This window comes from Cinclus cinclus, chromosome 15 (genome assembly GCF_963662255.1).
Source record: "Cinclus cinclus chromosome 15, bCinCin1.1, whole genome shotgun sequence".
Classification (NCBI taxonomy): Eukaryota; Metazoa; Chordata; class Aves; order Passeriformes; family Cinclidae; genus Cinclus; species Cinclus cinclus.
This window is the reverse complement of record NC_085060.1, coordinates 17,183,016-17,208,519: the sequence shown is the minus strand read 5'-3', so window position 1 is coordinate 17,208,519 and position 25,504 is coordinate 17,183,016. Positions and strand designations below refer to the sequence as shown.

The 25,504-nt window shown below is 41.8% G+C and overlaps 1 protein-coding gene across 1 annotated transcript in view; it reads right to left on the bottom strand.

Moving 5' to 3' along the window:
* PCDH11X (protocadherin 11 X-linked) overlaps nt 1–25,504 on the bottom strand; it is a 378,197-nt gene that overhangs the window by 210,211 nt on the left and 142,482 nt on the right. Inside the window, exon 4 of the mRNA XM_062503181.1 lies at nt 15,745–15,816. Within this exon, the coding sequence (XP_062359165.1) occupies nt 15,745–15,816 (72 nt within the window). The remainder of the gene's footprint in view (nt 1–15,744; nt 15,817–25,504) is intronic.

Sequence of the window (25,504 nt, the reverse complement as noted above, 5' to 3'; positions counted from 1 at the left end):
GTCATTGCTGTTATTATAAACGACATTTCAGGAATTGAAAAAATTGTAGCTTGTCAGTTGAGACCTGTAATTGTTTTCCATTCAGGAAAGAGCTTAACAGGGCTGCTGGTAAAGGGAGGAAAAAGATTCCCTTCTTGCTAATCTCAGGAAGACACAAGTGGTCTAAATTAACAATTATCGTAGACATTGAGGGAGATTTCTGCTAACACAGCATTAGAATGAGAGTGGCTGTGTTGTGATGGGAATTTAATGACCCCAGGGAGCCCCAGGCTGGCTGGGACAGGCAGCAGTGCCAGGGAGGGGAGCAGAGGTGATCCCTGCTCTGCCCAAAATGTGCCCAGTGAATTCTTGGAGCCACCTGCACTGGCACTGCCTTAGCAGTGAGGGTTCAAGAAATGCCACCCTTAGGTACCTATCCTAAAGCATGCAGAGGCCACAAGATAAATTTACTCCAGAAACAAAAGCTGTTTAATGTCCTGTGTAACCCAAGAGGAGTTCCTGTGCCCGGTGCTGTTATTGCAGTTCTAAATGGAAAGTCATTTTAATAGAATCCCTTATGATACCTTCAAATTGGTCCCTAAAATGGAATAAATGAGCAAGAGACTTTCAGCTTTCAGATGTTTAACTATGGATTTCTACATATAGCATGCTTGTTGCTGTCTGTGGGCATGAAAAGAGAACTTATGTTCATAATCTAAAGTACAAGTTACACTAGAAATCCTCAAAAAATTTAATAGCCTTTCTAGATTATAGCCCATATTAGAAATAAACATCCAGGAATAATTCATTGTACAAGCAGATAATTATGGGATAAGCAGTGCAAAAAGATAAGGAACATGCTGTTGTAGTGGCCTACTGAGGAGGGGAAAAAAAAAAAAAGTAATCACTGTTAACCACAGATTTGAAACATCATCTTCAAAACAAACCAGAGGAATCTAAACCTCTTTTCCTAGCAACACTAATAATTATCAAATATTATAATTCTCTGAGAAGGGTCTCAGCCATTCAAGTTAAGCAGAGCATCCCTGCTCTCCAAACTGCTGCAGCCCCAGCCCTGCTGTCAAAGCCAGTGAAATCACAGTGCCCACTTGGTCAGAAAATCAGAACTCTCCTTCCTTCACACGAAGCACTCCATCCTCTGGTAAGCATTGCCCAAAGTCTAAAGCACTGTAGGAAGAATGGCTGTGTAATAAAAGTGTAATTGAAATGGCTGCACTGCTGCCTCATTTCATTATTCACACTGGCCTCTGCTTGTTAAATTTTAAGATCTCTTGGGAAACCAGTGCATAATATAACAACACTCCAGAGTGTCAAAACAACCCCTGCTATGATTTATCTCATGCATGACATCAAGGATCTATTTTAAAGTAAAGATTTTACCAGTAAAACAAGCCCTTAAACTTTTCCAGTTCCCTGAATTTAAGGAATGTAGACTAAAAGTTGTGGACAAATTTAAGGAATTTCTAGACTTCCAGTAGTCTTTGCCTTCCTGAAACATTCTGAGTCTCCTTACTCTTTTGCATCTCCAAAGTCATTGCCAGAAGAAAATTTAATCTGGGTTTCTTGAACAACAATTAGTACAAGAAAGCAAAATTTCATCAAGGAGCCAACTAACAGAAGACAAACAAACACAAAATCCAAGTACAATCTTAGAAATTCTATGTTTTAAAGTAATTTTGAAGTTCCACTCAATACATAGGGATTATAAATCCTCGTGGGTGTCACACACCAGCATTTCAGGGAAGGATATCTGGATACCCAGCACACCCCTCCTGCCATGGGTGCTCTCTTGGGCCTTTGTCCCACTTGGTGCTTTGAAGCTTCCTTTTGAACAACAGCTTTACTAACAAGACCTTAAATTAATGGGCTCTGACAGGTAACAGAGGCAAAAGGTGCATTTCTACACCTCCCTGCTAACTTCACCAGCAACTACAATTCAACTGAGAAATCCTTACAACCACAACTACCATTTGAAAAATCCCTTCTGCCTCGTGCAGGTAAGGTCACCACAGAATTTTCTGCGTTATTTGTTTCCAAGGAAAACCAGATGCACAACAGCAGTGCCATTTCTTCATCTGGCCTTAATTTCTCCAAAAAATCTGCCATGGCCATGGGATGTCAGCTGTAGGAAACACCCTGTAAAATTAATTTTGTCTGGGCTTAATTAGCAGTTTGATAGTTGGTTCCTTCCAGCACACAGAGGAGCCTTGACTCCTCTGCAGCCATGCCTAGGAGTCACTAATAGGCCATATAATACACAATATAACTTTTTACTCTCTGTTCCAGCAGCTCACTACTGCTATGGAAGATTGATCGTTTCCAGTGGGCTTTTATTTGGAGGCAATTTCTTCTTTGTGTCAGGCAACTGTGGCCAACTCTGAGGTAAACACCCTGCCAGAAGGATTTTCAGAAGAATCTAAAGCAATGATTTAAGCAAGTACTTTTTACACCCACTGCCCTTGCCTTGTAAAAGCTGAACCAAAGATCAGAACAGCCTCAGAAGGGACCCAGAGCAGCTTCCTTAAGGACCCCAGAGCACAATCCTGCCACCAGAGCCTATGCCAAAGGCTCAGATGTGCCACGATACCCCAGCACAGCATCTCAGAGGAAACAGCACGGCACACAAATTACAAGGGAGATGAAATCATCTGTTTGAAAAACTCACCAACAGCCAGGGTTAGACACACCAGGTTTTTAGCTCTTTGTTTTCCTCTTTCTTCCTGGTGGATGTAGTGAGTGAAGCCTTTGAGTGACGAGTGCTGTTCATCACCTAGCACCCCTTGGTTTATTCCAACCCTGACTGGTGTAAGAAATGCATTTCCTAGGCACTGACAAGAGGACATGGGGCTGTCGCAGGTAAATTTGGTCACCATCTCCTTTTCCTTCACCCAGCAAATGCTGATCATCAGTCCCCAGCTCCTGGGAGGAGGCAGAGCCACCAAATAACCCAGGCAGATCAATAACAAGGAAACAGGCAATCGAAGCCCTGGGTCTGCACGCTGTTAACACACCCCGCGTGTTCTCCCACTTCTCTGGGTACATTTCAGCTATTTAAACCTCACCCTCTAAAACATATTGGGGAAGTAGAAATCAATGGAAGCTTTGTTATTTTAAGAAAGCAATTCCAAGGAGTTTGAAACATTGTCTCCTTAGGACTTCAGTTTGCATTTGCATGCAATTGTGTGGCAAGTTCTTTGGCTGTAGAAGAAAAACAAATGGAGAAGCTGTGTGGCCTTTCTGTGCACTGCTCCCTACAGAATAAAATTAATCAGTTACCTGACTTCCACTTTGCATTAACATTATTGCTCGTTATTTAACTAAAACAAACAAAAAAAGAATCAGATTTTTTTATTGTTACGGAACCTCAAGCCACTCTGAACTCCGTGGTTTGTCAGGGGCACGGACTATAATGATCCAGATCTCAAGGTCAGAAACATAAAGAACTGAGTAAACCAGTAATTTCACACTGTGTAACAGTCTCTGAGAATACTGGCCCCTGACATACCATGGATGAAGAAAACCAACAAACTTTCCTTTTTGATTTAAAGAGTCTAAGTTTACTCAAAGGTGTTTTGTTATCCCCCAAAGTTTTAGAGCAGTATAACCAGCCTTTACCACTTGTCAACATTTAATAGCCTACACCCCAATGATTGATTTTCTTCAATTGGCTTTTTTTCTCCTCTCCAACCCATGTATTTAGCTTTTAGGTGCAGCAGGTTGACAAGGCATCTATCATGGCTAAACAGACTAATGCAGAAGCATTTATTTTCTGCAGCCCTTTTTGTTTGGTCTTCTGCTGCATTCTTTGTTTTGTGTGTTCCCACGTACCAACACAGGTTTGCCCTGCTACAGCATCACAAGAAAAGCTGTTCTGTACTCTGTATTCTGCACTCTCTCCTTACCATCCTGACTGCCATCCTTCCCTTCCAAGGGAGGTTGGTTTATTTGGAGAAGGAAGATCACTGAGTAAGCACCTGTATAAGTGTTGTGGTAATTATTAAAACATGTTTAAGATATACCTGACTGGCTCCATTTAATAATACAATCTCTCAAAACAATACAAAAGTGGAACAGGAATCTTCCTGATCAAGAAGTTGGTAAGTATAACAGCTGTATATTCAAGCCATGCTGTCCAATAATTCTGATATCTGAGTGCAAGTGATATGCATCATGTTAAATGTACAGTGTCAGACACATCCTGAGAAAGAGGTACCACTAGAAAAAAAATGGTAGAAACATCTGTTATGGCCTTTCAGAGAGAACTTATCCCTGAAGATATGAAGTATGCTTCCAAGAGGGATGAATTAATTCAGCAAAATACACAGCATGAGCTACCTGCAGTCCCTTGAACTAATGTCTCAGGGCCTCACAAACCTAAGGACGAACTTAAAAATAAAAAGTAATAATTTTGGGGTCTAACGAGAGCTTAATCTCTCTCAGATTGTGGAGGCATGGAAAGAGAGAGTTAGAGCCTGTATAGGAACAGCACAGAAGAGGCAGGAGGAGGGAAATCCTCCAACAGCAATCTTTATTCCTCAGGAAAACTGTACTAGGCAATGTTTTTAAAATGGTTCTTAATAGCAAAGCCCCACCTCCTCTCTAGGAAGATAATTAAGAATTGTCTTTCATCTCAGTGCTGTTTGGTGAGGGTAGGAGTGATACACAAATTACTCGAGAAGCTGCTGAGTTTAATCACGCCTGTTTGCAAAAACTAAAATCTGCTAAAGAATCACTAATGGATTCGTAGCCAACAGAATAAATATCACTTGCGAGTAAACCAATATTTGAGGAATATGCGAGGAAAAACTTTTTTACATAAAGGAAAAGACTCCTTCAATTACTGCCCATCTTGCAGCTCCCTGGGGAATTTCCCAGCTCCTTCTATCAGCTCTCTCTAGGTGGTTCTAGCTTGTGCCTTTATTCCTTAAAAATATTGTTTTATCTTCTAACTGGAGGCCAAAAATCCTTTTTTTTTCACCCTCAGTCAGGATGAGTGCTACAAAACAACTTGATAGAGAAGTTGCCTGCACAGAGCGCTGGGCACAGCTGGCTTATTTCACAATGGCCAGCAAGAGAGATTCATTCCTTCGAAGGGCAAAACAGCATTTTTCCATTAAGTGAACTCTTGTATAATACAGCAGCATATCTCTGCTTCTTAGAGTCACCACAAGTCTTGCTATCCCTGTTTCCAACTGAGTTGTTTACTTTCTCTCAAATCCTCAGCTTGGCAGAGCTTGTGAACAGCCTGCCACGCTGCTGAGCACAGTGCCACAAATATGAAAGGAAGAAGCAATTCTGAAGGAAGCACATCTGAAAGGAGGAAGATAAAATAGTGATGGCACGATTATTTTTATTTTATCAAGTTGCTGTAAATCTGCCAAGCCCAGAAGCTGAGCGTTTTAGCTGTGTTCTGAAAAGAGAAAGCCAGCAAACTCTTTCCTCTCACTCTGCTGCTCCTCACAAAAAAAAAAAAAAATAAATAAAAATAATCAGATGTTTCCAAGTCACAACACTTATAAATCCTGAAATAGAAAGAATGAAACAGATCATAAAGCAGCCTCACTTAAATAGACAGAGATCTGTGTGTTAGGCACACATATGAAAGTGGTTAAAGGAAAAACAATCAGAATTCAAAAGAACCAAGAGCCTTGCTCTCATTGAGACCTGAGTGCCTCATACACCACCTCCCATGCAGGCTGCTCAACAGGGAAACCAAAGCAGCACAGATAAAACATAAGAATCCACTGTGGATGGCAAAGATTTCATGGACCTTGCACTTGATGAGCATGGATATCTTCTCCAACCTAAGTGATTTCTATGAAATGATCCCAAAATCCAAAAATAAAACTTGGGAAGGAGAAAAATTTAACATGTACGTGACAAAGGATCACTGTAAAAATCAGGTTTTCTTATAGGGAAATAACTGTAGGAATTCAGAGAGTAAAATATAAGTATGGGATACTACCAGATAAACAACCCAGTACTAAAAGTGTCCCCATAGTGCAAATACTTTGGTAATAAGTAATTAATTAATCTGGTAATAGCACTTCAGATCAGGATACTGCCCTGAAAACTTTTAAATTTAAATAAGCACCTAGAACTAATCTTGTCCATGGCAATGACAGACTGTGGGCACCCTGGCAGAGGAAGTTTCCACAAATGGAGGCAACCTGAATATTTCTGTGAGTCTTTGCTGAAGAGTGAAAAGGAATTTAGAATTAAATCCTGAGGGAGAGCAACAGCACAAAGAGAGGGCATGACAAATAAAACAAAGTGCAATTTTTGCCTCACTCCGTAGTTTACACCATCTGTACTGCAGATATATAGTGAAATTCAGGGCATTACAAAGTACTGTGCAAATTTATGGATTTCAAAACAAAGCAGTAGAATATGCATCTTTTCAGGGATGATGAATTCTACTGCAAACACCAACCAAACTGTCAGACTGTTTGCAACATTAATTCTTTTCTGAGTCTGGGAAACTTCTAGTATCTGTTAGAGTTAGAGAAGCAGCACAATGCACAACGATTAATTGTGGTATTTGGGAAAGCATAAAAGCATTTCAAAACAAAGCCAAAATGGAAAGTTTTGCTGATCATTTTCCAAAGTACAGATGCTAATCTGCAGCACCAACACTTACTGTCTGGAGCCTGGCATCCTTTTCTAATGGCATTTTCCCTAACTTAGCTTAATAAACAACTCAGTTAGAACCAGTTTGCAAAATTCCAGCAAAAAACAGTTTGTATTTGTAACAGCATGGAAGAATTCTGTAGGAGCCTTCCAAAAGAAGTTTATCCACAGAAGGAATTTATATACACCAAAAAACTCCCTTCCTTCTTCAAGGCAGAGTTAGCTGCCAACCAAAACCATTTTATTTTCTAAGACAAATATTGTAAGATAAAAATCTATTTTAAGCGTATTTTGAGTTGGCACATAGATTCTGCTGTTCGTCCGTGTCCTTCAGTTCCAAGCAGGCAGAACAGAGGTTGAAAACACCATTTCAGTGGCAATTAAAGGCCACCATCTTTTTGAGACTCCCTGCAATTTGTCTCCAACCGCAGCACAAACTTGTGCTGTTGGACAGTGACAGAGGCAGGCTCAATCAGAGGGACAGAAATAGCTGGAACTCCTATGGGCTGAAAACCAGTAACTGCTCCTGCTCTGCAGAAATATGAAATGGGACAACACGGAGAAAAGGGGATCTGGAGGAAGATGTCATCTGTTGATATGAGAGGGCACACCTGTGTCCCTGCACGTGTCACAGACACTCGGATGCAGATCAGGGGACACAGGCAGGGGAGCCTTGTGGCCAGGCTGGACTCTGACATTCCCAGCTCAGCATCTCAATCTGCAATCAAAAGCTGTCAGAATAGGAAAAGTCTCCACAGCACGATTCATTTTTCACTGCTCCTCTGTTTTGAAATCTCTTTTAGATGAAGAAAACCAATGAAATCTTTGCAAGAAGCCCTGTGCAGCTTTGCAGCCCAGTGAGCTCATGAGGCATGGCCTGAGGAGTGAGAAATGTCCATTTTAAAGGGCAGTGCTGCCCCGGGCCAAAAGGACTTGAGCAGGGCACCCTGAGTGGCACAGCAGCAGCTGCACCCTCTGACAGGGTCCCTGTCTCTTTGCAGGAACTAAAACCCACTGCAAATGCTGACTCTGATAATCTCCCCTCATTATTTACTGGATTCTTTCTCAAAGGCAGATGGAGAGAGCAGTGGTGTTAATCTCATTTGGGATTGAATGAGTCCATAATCCCCATTACCTTATAGGCACTGGGGCACCAAGTTGGAACATATCTGCTTTATATGCAACAATTTTCAGCCAAAAATTAATCAGACCATAAAATATCCTTCAAGAAAAACAACAGATTTCACAGATGAGGAGCTGCCAGAGAGGGTGAGCAACCTGGCAACCCAGAGCCACCATCTTCACTACAGACACAAAACAATAATCATATAAATTAATGGACTGGTGAAATCCCACATTTCAGTTAACTAAATTCAGGCAAAACTTTTTTTCAACACTGAAGATGTGTGAGAAAGTTTAGGTGTGCACCAGGAGCCTTAATGGCATTTATGAGGAATTTGTCCCCTGACACTAGGTTTCAGCCTCCATCCTTTGTGACCAGTAGTAAAATATTCAGTGTTACAGAATCACAACTGGAGTGAAGCTCTGCAGGTGAAGAGCTCACAATGCACTGAGAGCCGCCTTCTGTTATTGTTTGGGAAGACTTTATGGCTCTGTTTGCCATCCAGAATGAAAAATTTGTGTCACTGATTCATCATTTTAAGACATGAATGTTCTTACTAAACACTGGAAAAGTTTACAATTACAAAAAAAAAAAAAAAAGCCAAACAAACAAACAAAAACAGCACCACCAGGAAAAGATGGTTACCAGTTTCTTAAAAACAGTGTGGGAAAGAAAACCTCAGGAGATCAACTAAAAGTTGAAAACCCAAAACCTCCAAAAGATCCCTCAAACGCTCTCCATGCAAAGATCCACGTGGAAGCCAGTACCATTTTTAAGATTTAAAACACAGCACCAGAGAGATTTTATTCTGTTCATGTTTTCCAAGGGCTTTTCAAGCTGCTCTTCTCAATCCCAGGTGCATAAATGCCTGTGCTGGTGGAGCAGTGAAGAGGATGGATCTGCTCCTGGGCACAACTCCTGCCTCCCTTTGCACTCACTGCCACTGACAGCCAGGTGGGCACTGGCTGAGGGACACCTCAATCAACCACATCTAATTTGCGTTTCCCATCCGAAGATTTATGCAAGTTGAGCACAGCTCACAGCAAGTGACAGTCCAATGGCACTTAATGACTTGGATACTCGGAGCTTTCTCCTAACTAAGGAGGATGTCTTTGCCCCCTCGCCAAAAGGGGGTGATGGCAGAGAAATACAGGGGGAGGAAAGAATTTGGAGCACCCCCATGGAGAACGGAGCAGCTCACAGATCTCATCTGCATCCTCTGAACGCAGGCTTAGGTGATTTGCTCAGACACTGGCAGGGCCTCGTGCATCTCCAAAGACGAAGGAGTAGCTGTCTGCCTGCCCTTGTTAAACAGTGCCACTGGACGTTTCACTGCTCAGTGCCCATCTCCTCCAGCTCAGCGTGAGGAAAAGGAGAATAAAAGCCCTGGCTGCTCTGAGCAGCGCAGCTCCCTCCCTGCAGCCCCAGCCCCAGGCACACTGACAATTTTGGGGTTACCTGTTTGCGTGCCCACTGGGCTGAGGGTCCAGGTGATGCTCTAGAGCTGAGCTCCCTGCTCCTCCTACCAATTCTCTCCTCTTTGCACTGCTGTTCAAGTCCAGAACAGCAACACTGGCATGTCCGAAGCGAGAGGAAAGAAAAGATTTAACAGTCTGAGCCAAAGGAATTAGGCGGGCAACTTCCCTGTCACGGTGGAAAAAAAAAGGAAAATATATTCTACGAGGCAAATGACTTCAAAACGATTTAAATATTTCAAGGAGGACCTGAAGCCTTTGCTAGAGGCTGATTTTCCATGGAGCAGTTGTGATGTTTGGGCACATGGAGCAGTGTGACAGGGATGGGCACAGCAGTGCCTGGTGCAGCCCCCGAGCTCCCCAGTGCTGCATGGAGACTGGCTGGGGGGCCTGGCTGCTCTGAATTAACTCATGAGAGAACTCTGTATTGGCTCCGACTGAGGGGCTTTTTATCATAGAATCACAAAAAAACAGACAGATAAATGAAATGGGAATTATTTCCTGCTTTTGTAATAGTCTCCCCTGCTGAAATCAATAGCGAATTCAGTGCTCACAGCTCTGCAAGCCTGCTTCTTTTTGTCCTTATTTTCTCTGAGTGACTTTTCAGCTACATCAGCCATTGACCTCCACTGCCATGCAAAACTGGATCTTGAAAAAACATTTTGTGTATGTGTAAAGCCTGTCTGAAATCCTACTAGATTAATACAAATAGAGTTCTTCCTGTTGGCCAGATAATCTCAGCAACTCTGCTGTGGAGTAAGTCTTGGTTTAATTAGAATTAAGATTTTATTTGCAAACATCCTGTAATTACCTTTTTTATTTTACAGTTGAATACTCCCAGTGGCCTACTACAGGCTGATATACTGGTTTATATGTGGCGAGTTGGTGGTGTTCTATTCCACATTAACTGGAACCAGGGGAAACTATCAATACGCAAGAAATTGTTAATGCTCCTTTCCACTGAGTCACCTTCCAGAACTGCACCCTGATTTCTGGATACATTATTTGTTCAGGAGGTCAGGAGTAATTAGTGTGCTTTCTTTTCTCTTAGGTTTCTTAATAATTTTTTTTTTTTTTTTTTCATTTCCTGCAGATACTCAGATCACACCAAAACAACTGTCTGCTTCTAGTCGGCTTCATATTTGGGAGGCCTCCATTTGAAGAGACAAAGTATCAGGTTTTAAGACTTGAGCACCCAAAAACACTTCAGATATTTATGTAGGCAATTCTAATTGCACTTTGGATGCCCACATCTTCTACTCTGATATGGTCTTTTATTACTGTGTTGGTTTTTTTTACTTTTACCAAGTCTTTTGTGTTAGCACTCAGGATTACAACTGAAGTTCCATTAAATAAGAAATATATTCAAGGAATATTTGAATTTACTAAGGGACCAAATAAAATGGGAATATTTTAAGCACACAGATGCTAAATACTGAATATAACCTGGGTGTGAATAGACTGTAAAACTGTGTTTAGTGGCTAGTTTCTACTGAAGACACCAAACCAGGAACAAAGCTTTGCTTTGCTTTCATTCTGACTTTGACTGGTTTTGAGTCCTAAAGGCTCAAGCTGTGACCTAAGCAACCAGAGCACACCAGGACTCCATGAACAATAATTCAATAACCATGAACTGTGGGAACAAAATATGCACAGAATTCTTATTAATTGCTTCTCTTCAAATATTGAACCACAGTTGATAATATTTATTCTTAATTTAAAACACTCTTTTTATAATTAAAAAGACCCAAAAACCAGCCTATTTTAATTTTGAATGTTTTTAAAGCCAAGATCAAACGACAAGCCATATTGCAATATATCTCACTTGTCAATAAAATGAGTGCCTAAATAAGTACCTTCAAGCATATTTATCAGAAGTGAAGTAGCAAATGTGGTTGGATTATATTCATTATTGGCAGCTTTTTGCTAGTGAGCAGGAGGTGAGGGGAACAAGGTGAATTGCCAGCTCCTCTAATAAGACATCTCTGTCAGAGGGTGCTTGGAGACTTTTCTCTCCAGAAATGCTCAGGGGGAAGCCTGGCTGCAGATTAGGGTTCAGAACCCATGAAAAAAACAAAAAATGTTGCACATGGCTGTGTCTGCGTTGCTGGGCATTTGGAGGCAACGAGAATTACATCACTTGATTTACTTTACAAAAACTGATTAGTAAAACCCCCTGTGGATTTCTTAACTATACCGTGGAAGGATATAAGATTAGTGTAGCAATTCCCATCATCAAACGTATTTACTGCTAAAATATTGGATTAGTGATGTTGTTATCCACTGTTCCAAGATTATGAAGTGATTCTTGAAAATTGAGCAAAAACAACCCTTACACTCTATCATTTGTAATTAGATTTGAGTCTGAGTGGCTTTGCCTTCCTAGAAAAAAGTAATTTTGCTAAAAAAAAGCAAACAAAAATAAAAACAGACTGTGCTCTGCACAGAAATAAAGAGAAAATAAAACTATAGATTCAGAAGAATCCTGCTTTTGAGACACAAATGGTCTCACTTGGCCTGCATCTTGTTGCTCCTGCTTGAGATGCTCAGTGCTGTGGAATGCCCCACCTTTACACCAGGTGGTACTGAAGCCTTGCTGGTGTGAGATGCAGTTTATTTAACACAGGAACCATTGCAATCATTGTTCTCAGGCACCCAACCCTCCCAGAGACCTCTGAGGACAGGGTCATCATTGTCTCTGTTTCCACTGACAGCATGAACTGCAAAGGAGGAAGAGCATGAGGAGCCTGGATAAATTAACATGTTCATTAAAGTAATTATGCTACATTTGGGCCAGGAAGATTAATGCAGCTATACCCTGGCTTTTTAGCCATTATCTTCAGTGACTAAAAGCACTTGGAGTTCTTGTAATTAGTAAACAAATAAAAAGCTACAGCCCTAACATCACCTTCTCACGTTTTATCCCATTGAACACCTCTAGGAACCACTTGTACAAAGTATTTCAGAGAGACGTATAATAGACAGTGATGTAGGAGTCATCAAAAAAAAAATTAAATCTGAAATATTCTGCAACTGAATAGTGGGAGTTTTGTTGTACCTGTCATGCTGGCAAACTTCATTATTTGCCGCTACTGCAGTTTAAACTTCAGCATTGTTCCTTTTCACTAAGAAAATGGTGAATCCCTATTGCCTCTTCCTGGATTCATCTTCCCAGTAGTGATGGAGTCCTAGAGGTCTGAGGACATGCTGATTCCACCATCTCCCTGGGCAGCCCAATTCCAGTGTTTTCAGGGAAGAAGTTTTCCTGCCACCTCACCTTTAGGCCATTTTCTCTCATCCTGTCAGTTGTTACCTGGGAGAAGAGACCAATCCCCCCCTTGCCAAAGTCTGGAAGAACAATTTGTTTGTGATTCAGAAACATGGTGACCAATATTATCTCATGTCACTGCCACACAAAATTTAGCACCAGCAACCTCAAAAATTGAAACAATCACGGATTACTTTGATTTTAAATTGTCCTGTTTATAATGGGCTGTAAATTTAGAGGCTATAAATACATAATCTTAACCACAGTAGCTCTGAACAGCCTTGACAGGGTTTATCAGCTAAATGTTTAATCAGGCAAAGCAGCAAAAAACACAACCACAGGAATACATGGTATTTAGCATTTAAATAAAGCTTGTAAACCAATGACAAGTCTATTTGGGCAACTGCTCCCACACATGTTCCTTATCTGCAAAGGTCTTGTCCCAAATTTATCAGAATGAGTCTCTCATACTTTATTTTCCAGGCAGTAACATTAGTTTCCATTCACTGAGTTCACAGAAAAAGATACAGAAAACTACAAGTTAAAAGGCATGGCGATGAAAAAAATAGTTCCTGCAATGTCAGTGTCATACTGCTCTCTAAAGTTAACAAACCACAATCAAAAAACCCCTAAAAAACGTAGCTGTAAAACCAAGAACAAAAAGCCCACCATACAGAAGAAGAAATGAGCCTGACAAATCACTACAGCTTTTTTTTTATTTTATTTATTTTTTTTTTTTTTAAATTTAAATCTAATTGCAGAGCTGTTTCAAAATTCCCAGCAAAACCTGGCTGCTTCCAAGATCCAGCCTTGAGCAGAGAAGGCAGGCGGGAGCCATGGCATCACTGGCAGCAGAAATCCCTCCCTGGGCACACAGATCCCACTGCCTGCTTCCCCAGGCTGCGATGTGTGTGGAACTGCCCTGCTGCTGCTGGGTACCAGCCTCTCCCCTGCTGACACCAGGGCCAGATGTGGCTCTTTCTGCCTCGCTGCCCTGTGGCCCTGCACACAAACCCTGCTCTGGGCTGTTCCGTTCTCTCTGCTGATAGAACTCATCCCACAGCAGCTCTCAGCACTGAGCGGCCCAAGCACACTAAATGATTTTTTTTAATTCTTATTATTAAGTAGACACAAGTAGTGAGTCTCTCCCTTGTGTGTGGTGGGGGGATTAAAAAACTTTCCTGGAAGTAACACCTTTTTGTACAGAGGAACTGGCTTTACTCGTGGTTCATTCCAGCAGCTTTTAAATACATTTCTCCTCCTTTTAGAGTTGGGAACCATTTGCTTTATGAGCACCATTTGGATCATTTGCCTGTTGCTCATAAAATAGACAAAGCTTTTATCCATGCCATGAATTTTTACTCACTTTATACAAAATACCTAAGGAGGGATTTGCAGTGGCCAGAATTACATCCATGAAAGAATTAACAACTAATTTAATTTTCTGCTACAATAATGGTTCCAGCAGTTTTTGATTTTGTTGATTACATTTCTTCTCTCCAAGAAATAAAAAAACATATTAGTGTTAGCTTCTTTGTATGCATTTGTTTTAGAAAACAGACTATTTTTCTAGCAAAAAAAATAAATTAGAATGACAAAAATATTATATGAATTTTAATCTTTGTGGTTATTAAGTAAAGCCATTGCAAATGCAGTCTTCAGAAGCCATCAAACAACACGGCAATGGTCTGTAGGCTCAGCAAGAACGAGGATTCCCATCAGCACCGGGACAGTGCAACAGAATATTCTTTTGACAGGACTGCTGGCAACAATCACACAAACCACCAAGGAAAAGCGGCTGCAAAATTCACCTCTGTCACCCACATTCACCCACCAGAGCCCCAGTAAATGCCAATGACAGGACCAAGCTGCTTCAACAACTCCTCTCCCAACTCCGAAGCCAAAATCCTCCCAAAGAACCCAAAGCCAGCCCCAGCTCCGAGCTCCAGGTGAGGAAATGGAAACAGGAGCCACCAATGCTCCATCAGCTGCACTGGAACTGCTGCAACCAGACCCTTCCCTCCAGTTTGCTCCTGCACACCAAGAGTTAACTTCTGCTGCTGGCTGAGGAGCACAGCAAGCCCTGCAGGACCGCACATGAACATCACTGACTGCAGACACGGATCCATGAGGCTCAAGTGCTGGGATCAGCAGTGCCTGGATGGAGGATTTGGGAGGTTTGGCCATGCAGGGGCCGGGGACAGGACACACTCTGCACCTGGCAGCCTTTGATTTGGGAAAGAGGGAAAATCCTGTGCTGGGAGAGCAGCAGCTGAGGCACTTCCCCGCACAAGGCTTGCAGATTTGCAGATAAATGTCTCCTCTCGGCATGCACAAACGTGAACACCCCATAGATGTGACTGCAGGGAAGAGTTCATCAGTTGAGAGCTTCTGTATTTTGGTCAGCTGTCCAGACTGTCCTGTGAAAACCTGCACAGCCAGCACTGCACCCAGCAAAGGGAAACACACTCACGCTTGAACACAGCTGTGAGGGATTTTTCATCTCTACTTCTACATTCCTATACCGTATTTGCCACAAGTTTTGGGAGTAAAGAGCCCCTAGAACAAACCTGACTTCTAGGATTTCATATTTCACTGCTTCTTTCGTTCCCTCACATTGCCTCTGAAGCCACATATTCCACGTGCAATGCACTGACACACAGGGAATAAACACCAAAAACGGCTCTGAAATCCTGCACACAAAATATTTATAATAAATAATTTGCTCAGGTAACTACAAACTATTCAAAGTCATTCTGTGTTAAGATTGCCTATATATCCATGTTTCTTTATGGCTTTTTGCATGATTAATTATTGTTTCATTCTTGGTTAAGTCCTCATGAAACAAAAGGTTGATCTCTCAAAACTCCCTCTTAAAATAACAGACATCCACCACTTCATTTCTACACCAGATGCTCACAGTTTATTCACACACCAATAAAACTACTAAAGTAGCTCTGTTTTGTTGAGTTCTGCAAAATTTTTATGCACATATGAAGCACAAGCTGAAGGCAAGATAATGCTGGCACTTCTTGCTCAGAAAAAAGCTCAGACTTCAACTCAAAGGGCACCACCAATAGTCTGGGCAGCCAAAAACAAACAAACAAACAAAAAAAAATCATTTTGACATATGATAGAAGAACCACAGAGCAACGTGTTGCAACATTTCTTTGCAGATGATTTCTACAAATACTTACAGAAATCACCACTACAGGACAGAAGTGATCAGAAAAGTTGTTCCAGCCTACCTGTGGCTGAGTCCAGGGCTCCAAGGTTGTTTCTTTCAAAGGGGTTTGTGGCCTTCCCACTTCTTTTGTGTGCTTTTGGGAGAGAAAAAGATGAGTCAATGCTATGTTCAGTCAGCATTCAGCATTAATTTCCCTTGAGGGAATAAACCAGGTACAAATTCCATCCAGTAATGTATCGATGCATCAGGACTGCACACATTTAGAGTAGACTGTAACTTCTTTTTTTTATTTCCCCAGATAAGCAACTTTATATAGAGTTGTTGTGTCTTTCAAGGTGCGGAGGTACACACCTTCATCTGTACATAAAGATAAAAATTCAGCCAAAAATATGCAATTATTTGCCACCAGACTAAGGTTCAGCAGCAGAAATTCAGAGGGAACTCAACTCTGGTTCGTCTGCTGTTTCCTGCCCAGGTTGTGTTATGCTCAGTGTAACTTAAATGGATGGATCAATACTGCAATTCATGGGAAACACTTTTAGAGGCTGCATTATTTGGATGTGGAACCATGTTTTCAGATGAGAGCCTTTGTCTTTCCTTAATCTTCAGAGCTTCCCACCATTTGGAATGTTTCAAGAACAGCCACCCCAAACCAAAAGTTCACATAATCAAATAGATTAAAGTGGTCTTCAAAGGAGAAGACCTCTAATCCTACACACTTGCTTTTTTTACAATATCAAAACATCCTGCAATTACTTACTAACATCTAATAACTCTATGAAATAATATCTTAATATCAAAATTAAAATATTTATTCACTGGGACTGAGCATTGAATAGGATGCTGACACCTTTTAATTTTCTCTATATGTGCTTCCAGCATGGGAATTCTACACACTCTTGTAAAGGATACAAGTCTCATATTTCCTTTCACCCTAAATTTTTGGTCTGTCATAAAACAGAAAGAGTGGCATTCACAAGACTAGGGAAAAAAAATCCCCTGCTGAAATACTTTTAAGTAGCACCAGGATTTTCTTCCTCCTGAAATACAGCTCTAAGGTATTACCCTTTGAGCACTGCCTTTGACAATATCTAATACAAATATCACATTATCCAGATCCCACATCAGAGTCATCTAAATGCCCATGGAGACTGCAAGGATTGACCAAAAAAAAAAATAAAAATAAAAGGAGATGTCCTTGGATTGTTTTGTCATTTACGACAAACTGTGGCTGCTTAAAAGGAAGCATTGTTTTTTTGTTTTTTTTTTTTTTTAAATACAGAATTTGTGGGCAACTTCAGTTTGCATGGAGCATTCAGAGGGCTTCTTTCAAAAAACACCTTATTAAATGGCAATTGTGTTTTGGCAGGTTGGATTGCCTGTAATAATAGATTACAAGCAATAATTTTTACCATTTTTTGTTATCTTATATTTTGGGGTAGCAATGGAATATGATTCATTCTTGAAATAGAACAATAAGTGCATTGCAAAAGAAAAAAAGAAATCACACAGATTTAGTGAATGTTAAACAGAGTTAAAATGAATTCATCTGGAAAGGGAAGGTTGTGTTTTTCATGTGTTCAAAAGCAAATGTAGTCTACCTTATAATCTTGCTTTAATCATCAGCCATCAAAGGGACCCAAACACACAATGAAAATTATTAAACATATCAATTGTGGTGGTAAAGATACCATAATAATTCCACATGGGCCAGCCTGCCAGGAACTGACGTTAAAAATCACATTATTTCTTGAGAATTTTTTTTTTTTTTTTTGATATTTCACACCCGTTTTTTATACAACATTTGTCCACTCAGAGAGTGCAGAGAAAAATGAATAAACAAGCTTATGATTAGATGAGGAAAATAGATGCAAAAGTACATGTAGGTGAGACAGCACTTAAAGTGCTTGGAGTAACACTGGAACCCATGTTCTAAATCTTAGACATGGCTTAATGAAGACTCAAAGCACTTAATGCTGAGTTTTATTTAAAGTGGCCCCATTTACCTCCCAAAGCTCCCCCTACCTGCGCCCAGAGAGACCCTCTGACCCCACTCTGGAGATGGGATCCAGGAGATGGGAACGGCACACAGGAAGGGTGAAAGCAGAGCAGAGTGCAGCAGGCTGCTCCTGGAGCTCAGGGGAGGAGGACAAAGACAAGCAGAGCTCCTTTATCCCTGCAGACCTTCCCCACACAGGGAACGTGTTTGTGGCTCCCGCCCCAGGTCCCCGGGGCTGTTCCGAAGCAGCTCTGCAGCTCTGCACCGACCCAGCGACAACCTGTGCACCTCTGCAGGTGTGATTCCTGCTCTGAACTGCCTGCTGGGCCCGCAGCTGCACCTGCAGCACAGAGCTCAGGGACACCATTGCTAATGGGCCACAGCAGCAGCACTCCTCCACAAGTTCTCTTTCCTCTGTTGTAAAGAAAGATGTGGTAATGAGAGGCAATCCCCCCAGGAGCCTCTTTCTCCCGGCACAAAGAAGCTCTTACTAAAACTGGGAAGTTTTTGGAAGCATTTATCCCCTTGTTTCACTCGGAGCATCTTCCTACAGCCTTCTGCAGCTTCCCCAGTTCCCCTGAAGAAACAACAGGCTGTGCCCACAATTTTTTTGTTTATGTTACTTCCACATCCTCAATTCAACCTGTAAGTTCCACACAGAAGAGAATTGTGCTTGTAATGAGATAAAAGATGGGATGATTTCAGCCTGGATATGAGATTATGGTTCCAGCAGTGCCATTAGAGCTCCCTCAGCCCTTGTACATGCACCCGTTACAGTTTCTCTGGCAGGCAAGCCTGACTGGTGCAATAAATGAGATTCTATCCTTGTCTGAAGAGCCACGTGTCACTTCTGTAACAGCAGCTGCTGTTCCACAAGCATGGGGCATACCTGGACAGTGATCCTGCTCCTACCCTGCACACCCAGCTCCCCCTGAGATCCCCTCTGCACACCCAGCTCCCCCTGAGATCCCCTCTGGCACACCCAGCTCCCTCTGAGATCCCCTCTGGCACACCCAGCTCCCTCTGAGATCCCCTCTGCACACCCAGCTCCCTCTGAGATCCCCTCTGCACACCCAGCTCCCTCTGAGATCCCCTCTGCACACCCAGCTCCCTCTGAGATCCCCTCTGCACACCCAGCTCCCTCTGAGATCCCCTCTGCACACCCAGCTCCCTCTGAGATCCCCTCTGCACACCCAGCTCCCCCTGAGATCCCCTCTGGCTCACCCAGCTCCCCCTGAGATCCCCTCTGGCACACCCAGCTCCCTCTGAGATCCCCTCTGCACACCCAGCTCCCCCTGAGATCCCCTCTGCACACCCAGCACCCTCTGAGATCCCCTCTGCACACCCAGCTCCCTCTGAGATCCCCTCTGCACACCCAGCTCCCTCTGAGATCCCCTCTGCACACCCAGCTCCTCTTGAGATCCCCTCTGCACACCCAGCTCCCCCTGAGATCCCCTCTGGCACACCCAGCTCCCCCTGAGATCCCCTCTGCACACCCAGCTCCTCTTGAGATCCCCTCTGCACACCCAGCTCCCTCTGAGATCCCCTCTGCACACCCAGCTCCTCTTGAGATCCCCTCTGCACACCCAGCTCCCCCTGAGATCCCCTCTGCACACCCAGCTCCCTCTGAGATCCCCTCTGGCACACCCAGCTCCCTCTGAGATCCCCTCTGGCACACCCAGCTCCTCTTGAGATCCCCTCTGGCACACCCAGCTCCCTCTGAGATCCCCTCTGGCACACCCAGCTCCTCTTGAGATCTCCTCTGGCACACCCAGCTCCCTCTGAGATCCCCTCTGCACACCCAGCTCCCTCTGAGATCCCCTCTGGCACACCCAGCTCCCTCTGAGATCCCCTCTGCACACCCAGCTCCTCTTGAGATCTCCTCTGGCACACCCAGCTCCCTCTGAGATCCCCTCTGCACACCCAGCTCCCTCTGAGATCCCCTCTGCACACCCAGCTCCTCTTGAGATCTCCTCTGGCACACCCAGCTCCCTCTGAGATCCCCTCTGCACACCCAGCTCCCTCTGAGATCCCCTCTGCACACCCAGCTCCTCTTGAGATCCCCTCTGCACACCCAGCTCCCTCTGAGATCCCCTCTGCACACCCAGCTCCCCCTGAGATCCCCTCTGCACACCCAGCTCCCTCTGAGATCCCCTCTGCACACCCAGCTCCCCCTGAGATCCCCTCTGGCACACCCAGCTCTTCTTGAGATCCCCTCTGCTGGAGTTGAGGAGACACGTTCTGCTCTAAATCATGACATGTTCGGCTCTAAATCATTACCTGACATGCTGTGTCACTGCTGTGGTACAGACACTGAGCAAGACAAAAAAAAAAAACCAAAAAAACAAAAAAACAAACAAACAAACAAAACAAAACAAAACAAAAAAATCAAAAACCAAAACCAAAACGAAACAAAAAAAAACAAACCAACCAACCAAACAAAAATATATCTATATATACAAGGAACCACAGAAAATCCTGCTTGCTGAAACTGAAAAGGTTTCCTTTATCTCAGTGATCCCTTTTGTCACTTGGGAAATGCAAGAATTTCAACTGTTCCACAAGGCCAGGAAGTCCTGTCTACCTACATCAGGTCCAATTTTCAGGTATTTTCAATATGAAAAAAGTTTTTGTTTGCTGAGCCATCATGCAGCCAGTCCCATCAGTCTTCCACCTGACCACCTAGAAATTACCTGATCAATGGTGTTAGCAATCAATAAAGCCCAGCATAATAACCAGGTTGTAAAAAGACTGTGCACAAAGTATTTTGCTGATATTTGACATTTTTTTGACTTGTTGTAACAGAAAAAACCAACAAACAAACAAAAAAAAGCAAAACAAAAAAAGTTAATATTTAATCAAAGCAGTTATTAATTTTTTAAGGGGAAAATGCAATTCATCTTGAATATTTCCTGTTGTTTGTTAGGAGCAATAAGTTAACAAACATCTAATTACTTACGACAACTTGACAGGTAATATCCAGGCTTCCAAAACCTACCAGAGAAAATGAACTGTAAAACAGATTTTAAAGGTTATGAAAGTGTTTTTAAGTCAGATATCATTTTTGTCTTCAATGGAATGATGGATCTGGATGCTTCAGAGTGGTCCTCACTCTGAAACATGAGGGGAGATCACTGGTGCATCTGAGATAATTCAAACCAATTAAATGTTATTCTAATTCTAAATACCAGATTTGTTCAGCTGGATGTCACCATTCTGTTATTGACAAGTTTTTGCTTTTCTTCAAAGGAAATCTAGACCTAAGAGTTAAAAAAAGGAAAATAAAAAATTTACAACACAACAGCTTTGGTGTGCCTATTCTGATTTCTGGAAAAGCCCTAGAATTATCTAGGCAGATACTACCACCAGTAATTCTAATGGTTATTGATTACTGTGAGCAGCAAAAGCAGACTGAAATTCCAAGATAATATCATGCATTTTTCTCTGGTGCCTTAGGAAACTGCTACAGCAGCATTAAAATTGTCTGACTCCAAGAGTCCTACTCCTGCACTTTGCAGCAAAGTTAAAAAAATAAATAAATACATAAATAAAATGCTCTATGAAACAATCTTTGAAGCTGAAAACTTATATGGCTTGAAGCAAAATTTAGGAAAAAAACAGCAAAAGCCATTTGGTGAGTTATATATCAGCTATGTTATATTACCATAATATAGTTGGGATTGCAAATGTTCATCTGTTTGGAGAAACTCCTGTCTGCCAAAAGCTACATTTTAAAGAGGAAGTCCACTCTTTGCTATTTTTCTGTTGCACACTTTAACCAGGAAATGGGGAATACTGATTTTACTGTCCCTTGCACTGAGTCAGAGGAACCCTGTAAGCTGAGGAGATAATCTCCATTAACAGTGCCTCCCTCTTGCCTCTGAGTTGATTTCAGGTATTTGGATTCCTGCAGTCCCCTCCTTCAGCCTCCCTAGATCCTTCACGTGAAAGGTGAACACAAGGGTTAATTTTAGTGACAATAAGTTTATGTAACAGATTGCTAAAACAAATTATTCTATTCTGAGCTTCCAAGATTCATATATTTATACATAAAGAAAGCCACAGGACAGTTGAAATGAAGAAGTCCTTAAGGATTCCTATGGGAAGGTTTTTGCTTTGTGTTCAAGAAACAAAGACCTGCATTTTGCCAGAGGACAGAAATACAAATAAATATCCAGATAAGGATCCCTTTGTGGAGAGATCAGTGAGGAACCCAGAAGTCTAGAGCCCTGATATGTAATTTAGGAGCAATAGGAACCATCAGCTTTCCAGAGTGAACAGCAAACTGGAATCACCACTGACAACTTCTACACTGTTTTCTTTTGCTGTAGCCACTGCAGCTCCATCTCTGAAAGTACCAAAACGCCCTGTGATGTGGCTCTGCATCCTCCCAGCGATTCCTTGGACTCAAAAGCCCCAATTTAACCCAGCAAGTCTCTAATGGTGCTGCCAACAGGCAGCTTTTACCTCTCAAGAGATGCAATAAATCACCCAGGGCACGCCCAGCCTTAGGACGTGACTTCCAGAGGTGCAGCACACCCACAGCTGTTCCAATATTCCCGCAGGGAAATCAGCCCTTATTTTCCTCTTTTGTTCCAATCTATCTCTGGGCAAAGCTGGTGCAGGGCAGGAGGCAGAGGGATGGAAGATAAAGGCAGGGTGTGGGGTGTGGGGTGCAGCACACCAGGAATGCTCTGAGGTTTAACAAAGCCTGACATGAGATTTGCCAGATGGTTCTATACCGGATTGTAAAACTTTAAACTAATCTTCATTTAAGAGTTTTAAGGGCTGTATCCCTCTTATAAAGCCTCTTGCTCTTTTGCCTGGTTGATTCTGGTAAATTATAGATCAGACTTTAGAAAACTGCTTCCATGAACAGCGGCTCCTTAAATCTCAGCTAAACTGAGCAAGAAGATTACATGTTATTATGATGTAGCACAGCAGGATTTTTGTACAGCAAACATAATGATGTAGAGAAGGATAAAACTATCATTCTGCACAAGGAGGTCATCCACAGAAGAACAATGCTCTTTATACAGCAGCCAAATCCATCCCTACGTGGTGAATCTTCACTGGGCAAATGCTTTTTCTTAATGGTTCCATAAAGAAACCCAACCATAAGCAAAAAACCCGAATCTGCACTTCAGGATTCAATGATCAAGCACTGTACCACAAAGGAGATGTCATTAGGGAGAAATTATTCTAAATACTACTAAAAAAAAGTATCTATTTCAAGGGCAATTTTTGGGTAAATGCATCTTGTTGGTTTTATGCAAGGAGAAAGGATTTCCTGTGAATCCCAAGGGATATGTCAGATAGCACATGCAGCATTAAAGATTAAAATGCTCACTAATCTTAAAAGCACATATATATACTTTTAATTGTAGATGAAATCCAGTTCACATGGAAAAGCATGAAAAGTCACTACATTCATGTAGAATTTTTTTCCACCTGCTATTTGTACTTGCCATCTCACTCAGTATCTTCCCAACTAAAATTCTAGCAGAGAGAATTGCAGATTTCAGAAACCATGATGACGAAGTGGGAGCAACAGAGAATAAATCCAGGTGTTCAGTAACCAGCAGTAGCAAAACTGCAAAAAATCAATAGACTGAGACCACCAAGTCAGCAAGCTGATACAGGAATTTGATACTAAAATTGTGGCTTAACAATTTTTTTGAATGAGTGATGCAAATGCTGAAGTCTATTCAGCTCCGAGTCAGCTGCTCATTGAAATTACTCTAATTTTCTTTTCTTCTGCCTGATTCTGAATGCAGTGTAGTAATGTCAAATGACCTCCTATCTCTAGCTCTCTTTTCTTTTCTTTTTATTTTTTTTTTTTAATTGAAACATTATTTTCTGTACATGAAAGCTTTTGCCTTAAAAGCAAACAGGTGTGATATTCACAGACCTGGTCTTTTCAAAATGTCATGCACAGGAATTATACAGATTTATCCTAAAGCTTCCTGTAAGAATAGCAGCATTTTGAAATCCCTAAGAAAAATGCCTGTGAGAATATGGTAGTGAAGACTGTTGCACAATTGATTTTATTACATTTAAATTACAATCAGAAACTGTGCTATTCTCCTGCTTTGTCTAGCACAACGTTGCTTATAAACTTAAGCAAGTTTCCCAGATTTCAAATATGATAAAGAAATTCTTAGTCACTGCACAGTTGAATGCCTTCTGACATAAGAACAGAGGATTTCCCACAAATTCAGATAATCCCAAAGGAGAAAAAAAAATACTTCAAATTTCACAAACACTAAGCTTTTTTAGTTCATATATGTAAAAATCTTAGTGGTAATAGCTGATAAAATATGCCTACACTACATGTTCTGGCTTGAAAGTATTTACATATATAAAACTAATGTGATATTAGATGCTAAGGTGTTCTTACTTCAATGAAAGGGGAGGGAAAAAGAACATAATATCAAACATCTTGTTTTACTTGCCTGAGCTCTACTTAGCTTTTAAAGAACGAATGTAAATGTACACAAATCCATTCTCTGACTCGGATGTAAAGCATTGTGTTAAAAATGTAGTACATGGTAGCAAAACTACGGAAATTTATATTCCTGCGTACTTCCTCCAGAGTTGTTAAAATTCACATTTCTTGTTATATCCTGTCATAAAAACAGTTTTTCTTTCTGTAGGTTATTCAGGAAAAACAGCGGAGTCCCTGCCCAGATCCACCTTGTCCACATGTGTTTTTCTTTTTCTTTTTTTTTTTTTTTTTTTTTCAGGGCTTGTCATCTTCTTTCTCTATGGCATGACTAAGTTATACCTTACAGAAATCCAGCTTCTTATAAAGAGCATTTGCAATTTAAATTGCTCCTTCTCTCTGAACATTAAGTCTGAATTGGATAAAGTTGTTAAAAGCTAAGACTTCCTAGTTTTTTTTTTACTAATCAAGCAAAGCAAAATTCCATTATCAGAGTCAGCCAGGAGTAGTGAGGACCTGGTTGCTGGAGAAAGGCCTGGATGACAGTCTCACCCACTGATTACAGCCAGGGGAGAATGGCTGACCAGCCTCCACACTCTAAGCTTTGAAGTGTAGCAGAACTAAGGAAAATGTGCCACCTTAAATTAGATTTTTCCAGAAAGTTGATAAATAGGCTTACTCATAAAGAGCAGCAAGACTAATCTGCAATTCTCCTGACATTAGACAACATGATCTATAGAAGCCTTGTTGGATCATCAGTTCTTTTCATTTGATGCCATCCTATTTATATTCCTTATCCCCAGCTGTGACTATTCGTCTTATAAAGTATGTTTGATTCTTCTAGTATATATTGTAGCTCTGAGTATATGAAGTAAAATAAAAAGTCAGATTGTTCTTCAAGTGGCAGGAGTATGTCCAAAACAAGCACCCCAACCATAAATAATCCCTCAAGAGATAAAGAAATATGTTGGGAAATGCTTTTATTGCTCCTTATCATGACTTTGAGTAAATTATTCCACCTCTGTCCTAACCTATGGCACAAAACTCAGACTGGAGGCAGAGAATGTGACTTGTAAAAGAGAGGGGAGCAGGGGGAGGCAGGTGGGATCCCCGAGGGTCAGGGGAGGTAAGAGCAACTCCAGCTGCTCCCAGGAACATCCGTGCAAGGAGGATCCATCGCCCACTTCAACCAAGAATGGCTGTGGGCTGGAGCAGCACAGCTTGGGAAAAATACTTTACACGTGGTCAGGATGGAGCCCAAAATCTCCACATTTTTTAAGCAAAATCCATTAAAATTAGTATTGCACCAGCAAGAAACTGGTGCCTGCCAGCCTTGCTGCTGCTTCTTCCCTTCCCTCAGACAGCTCTGCATATCAG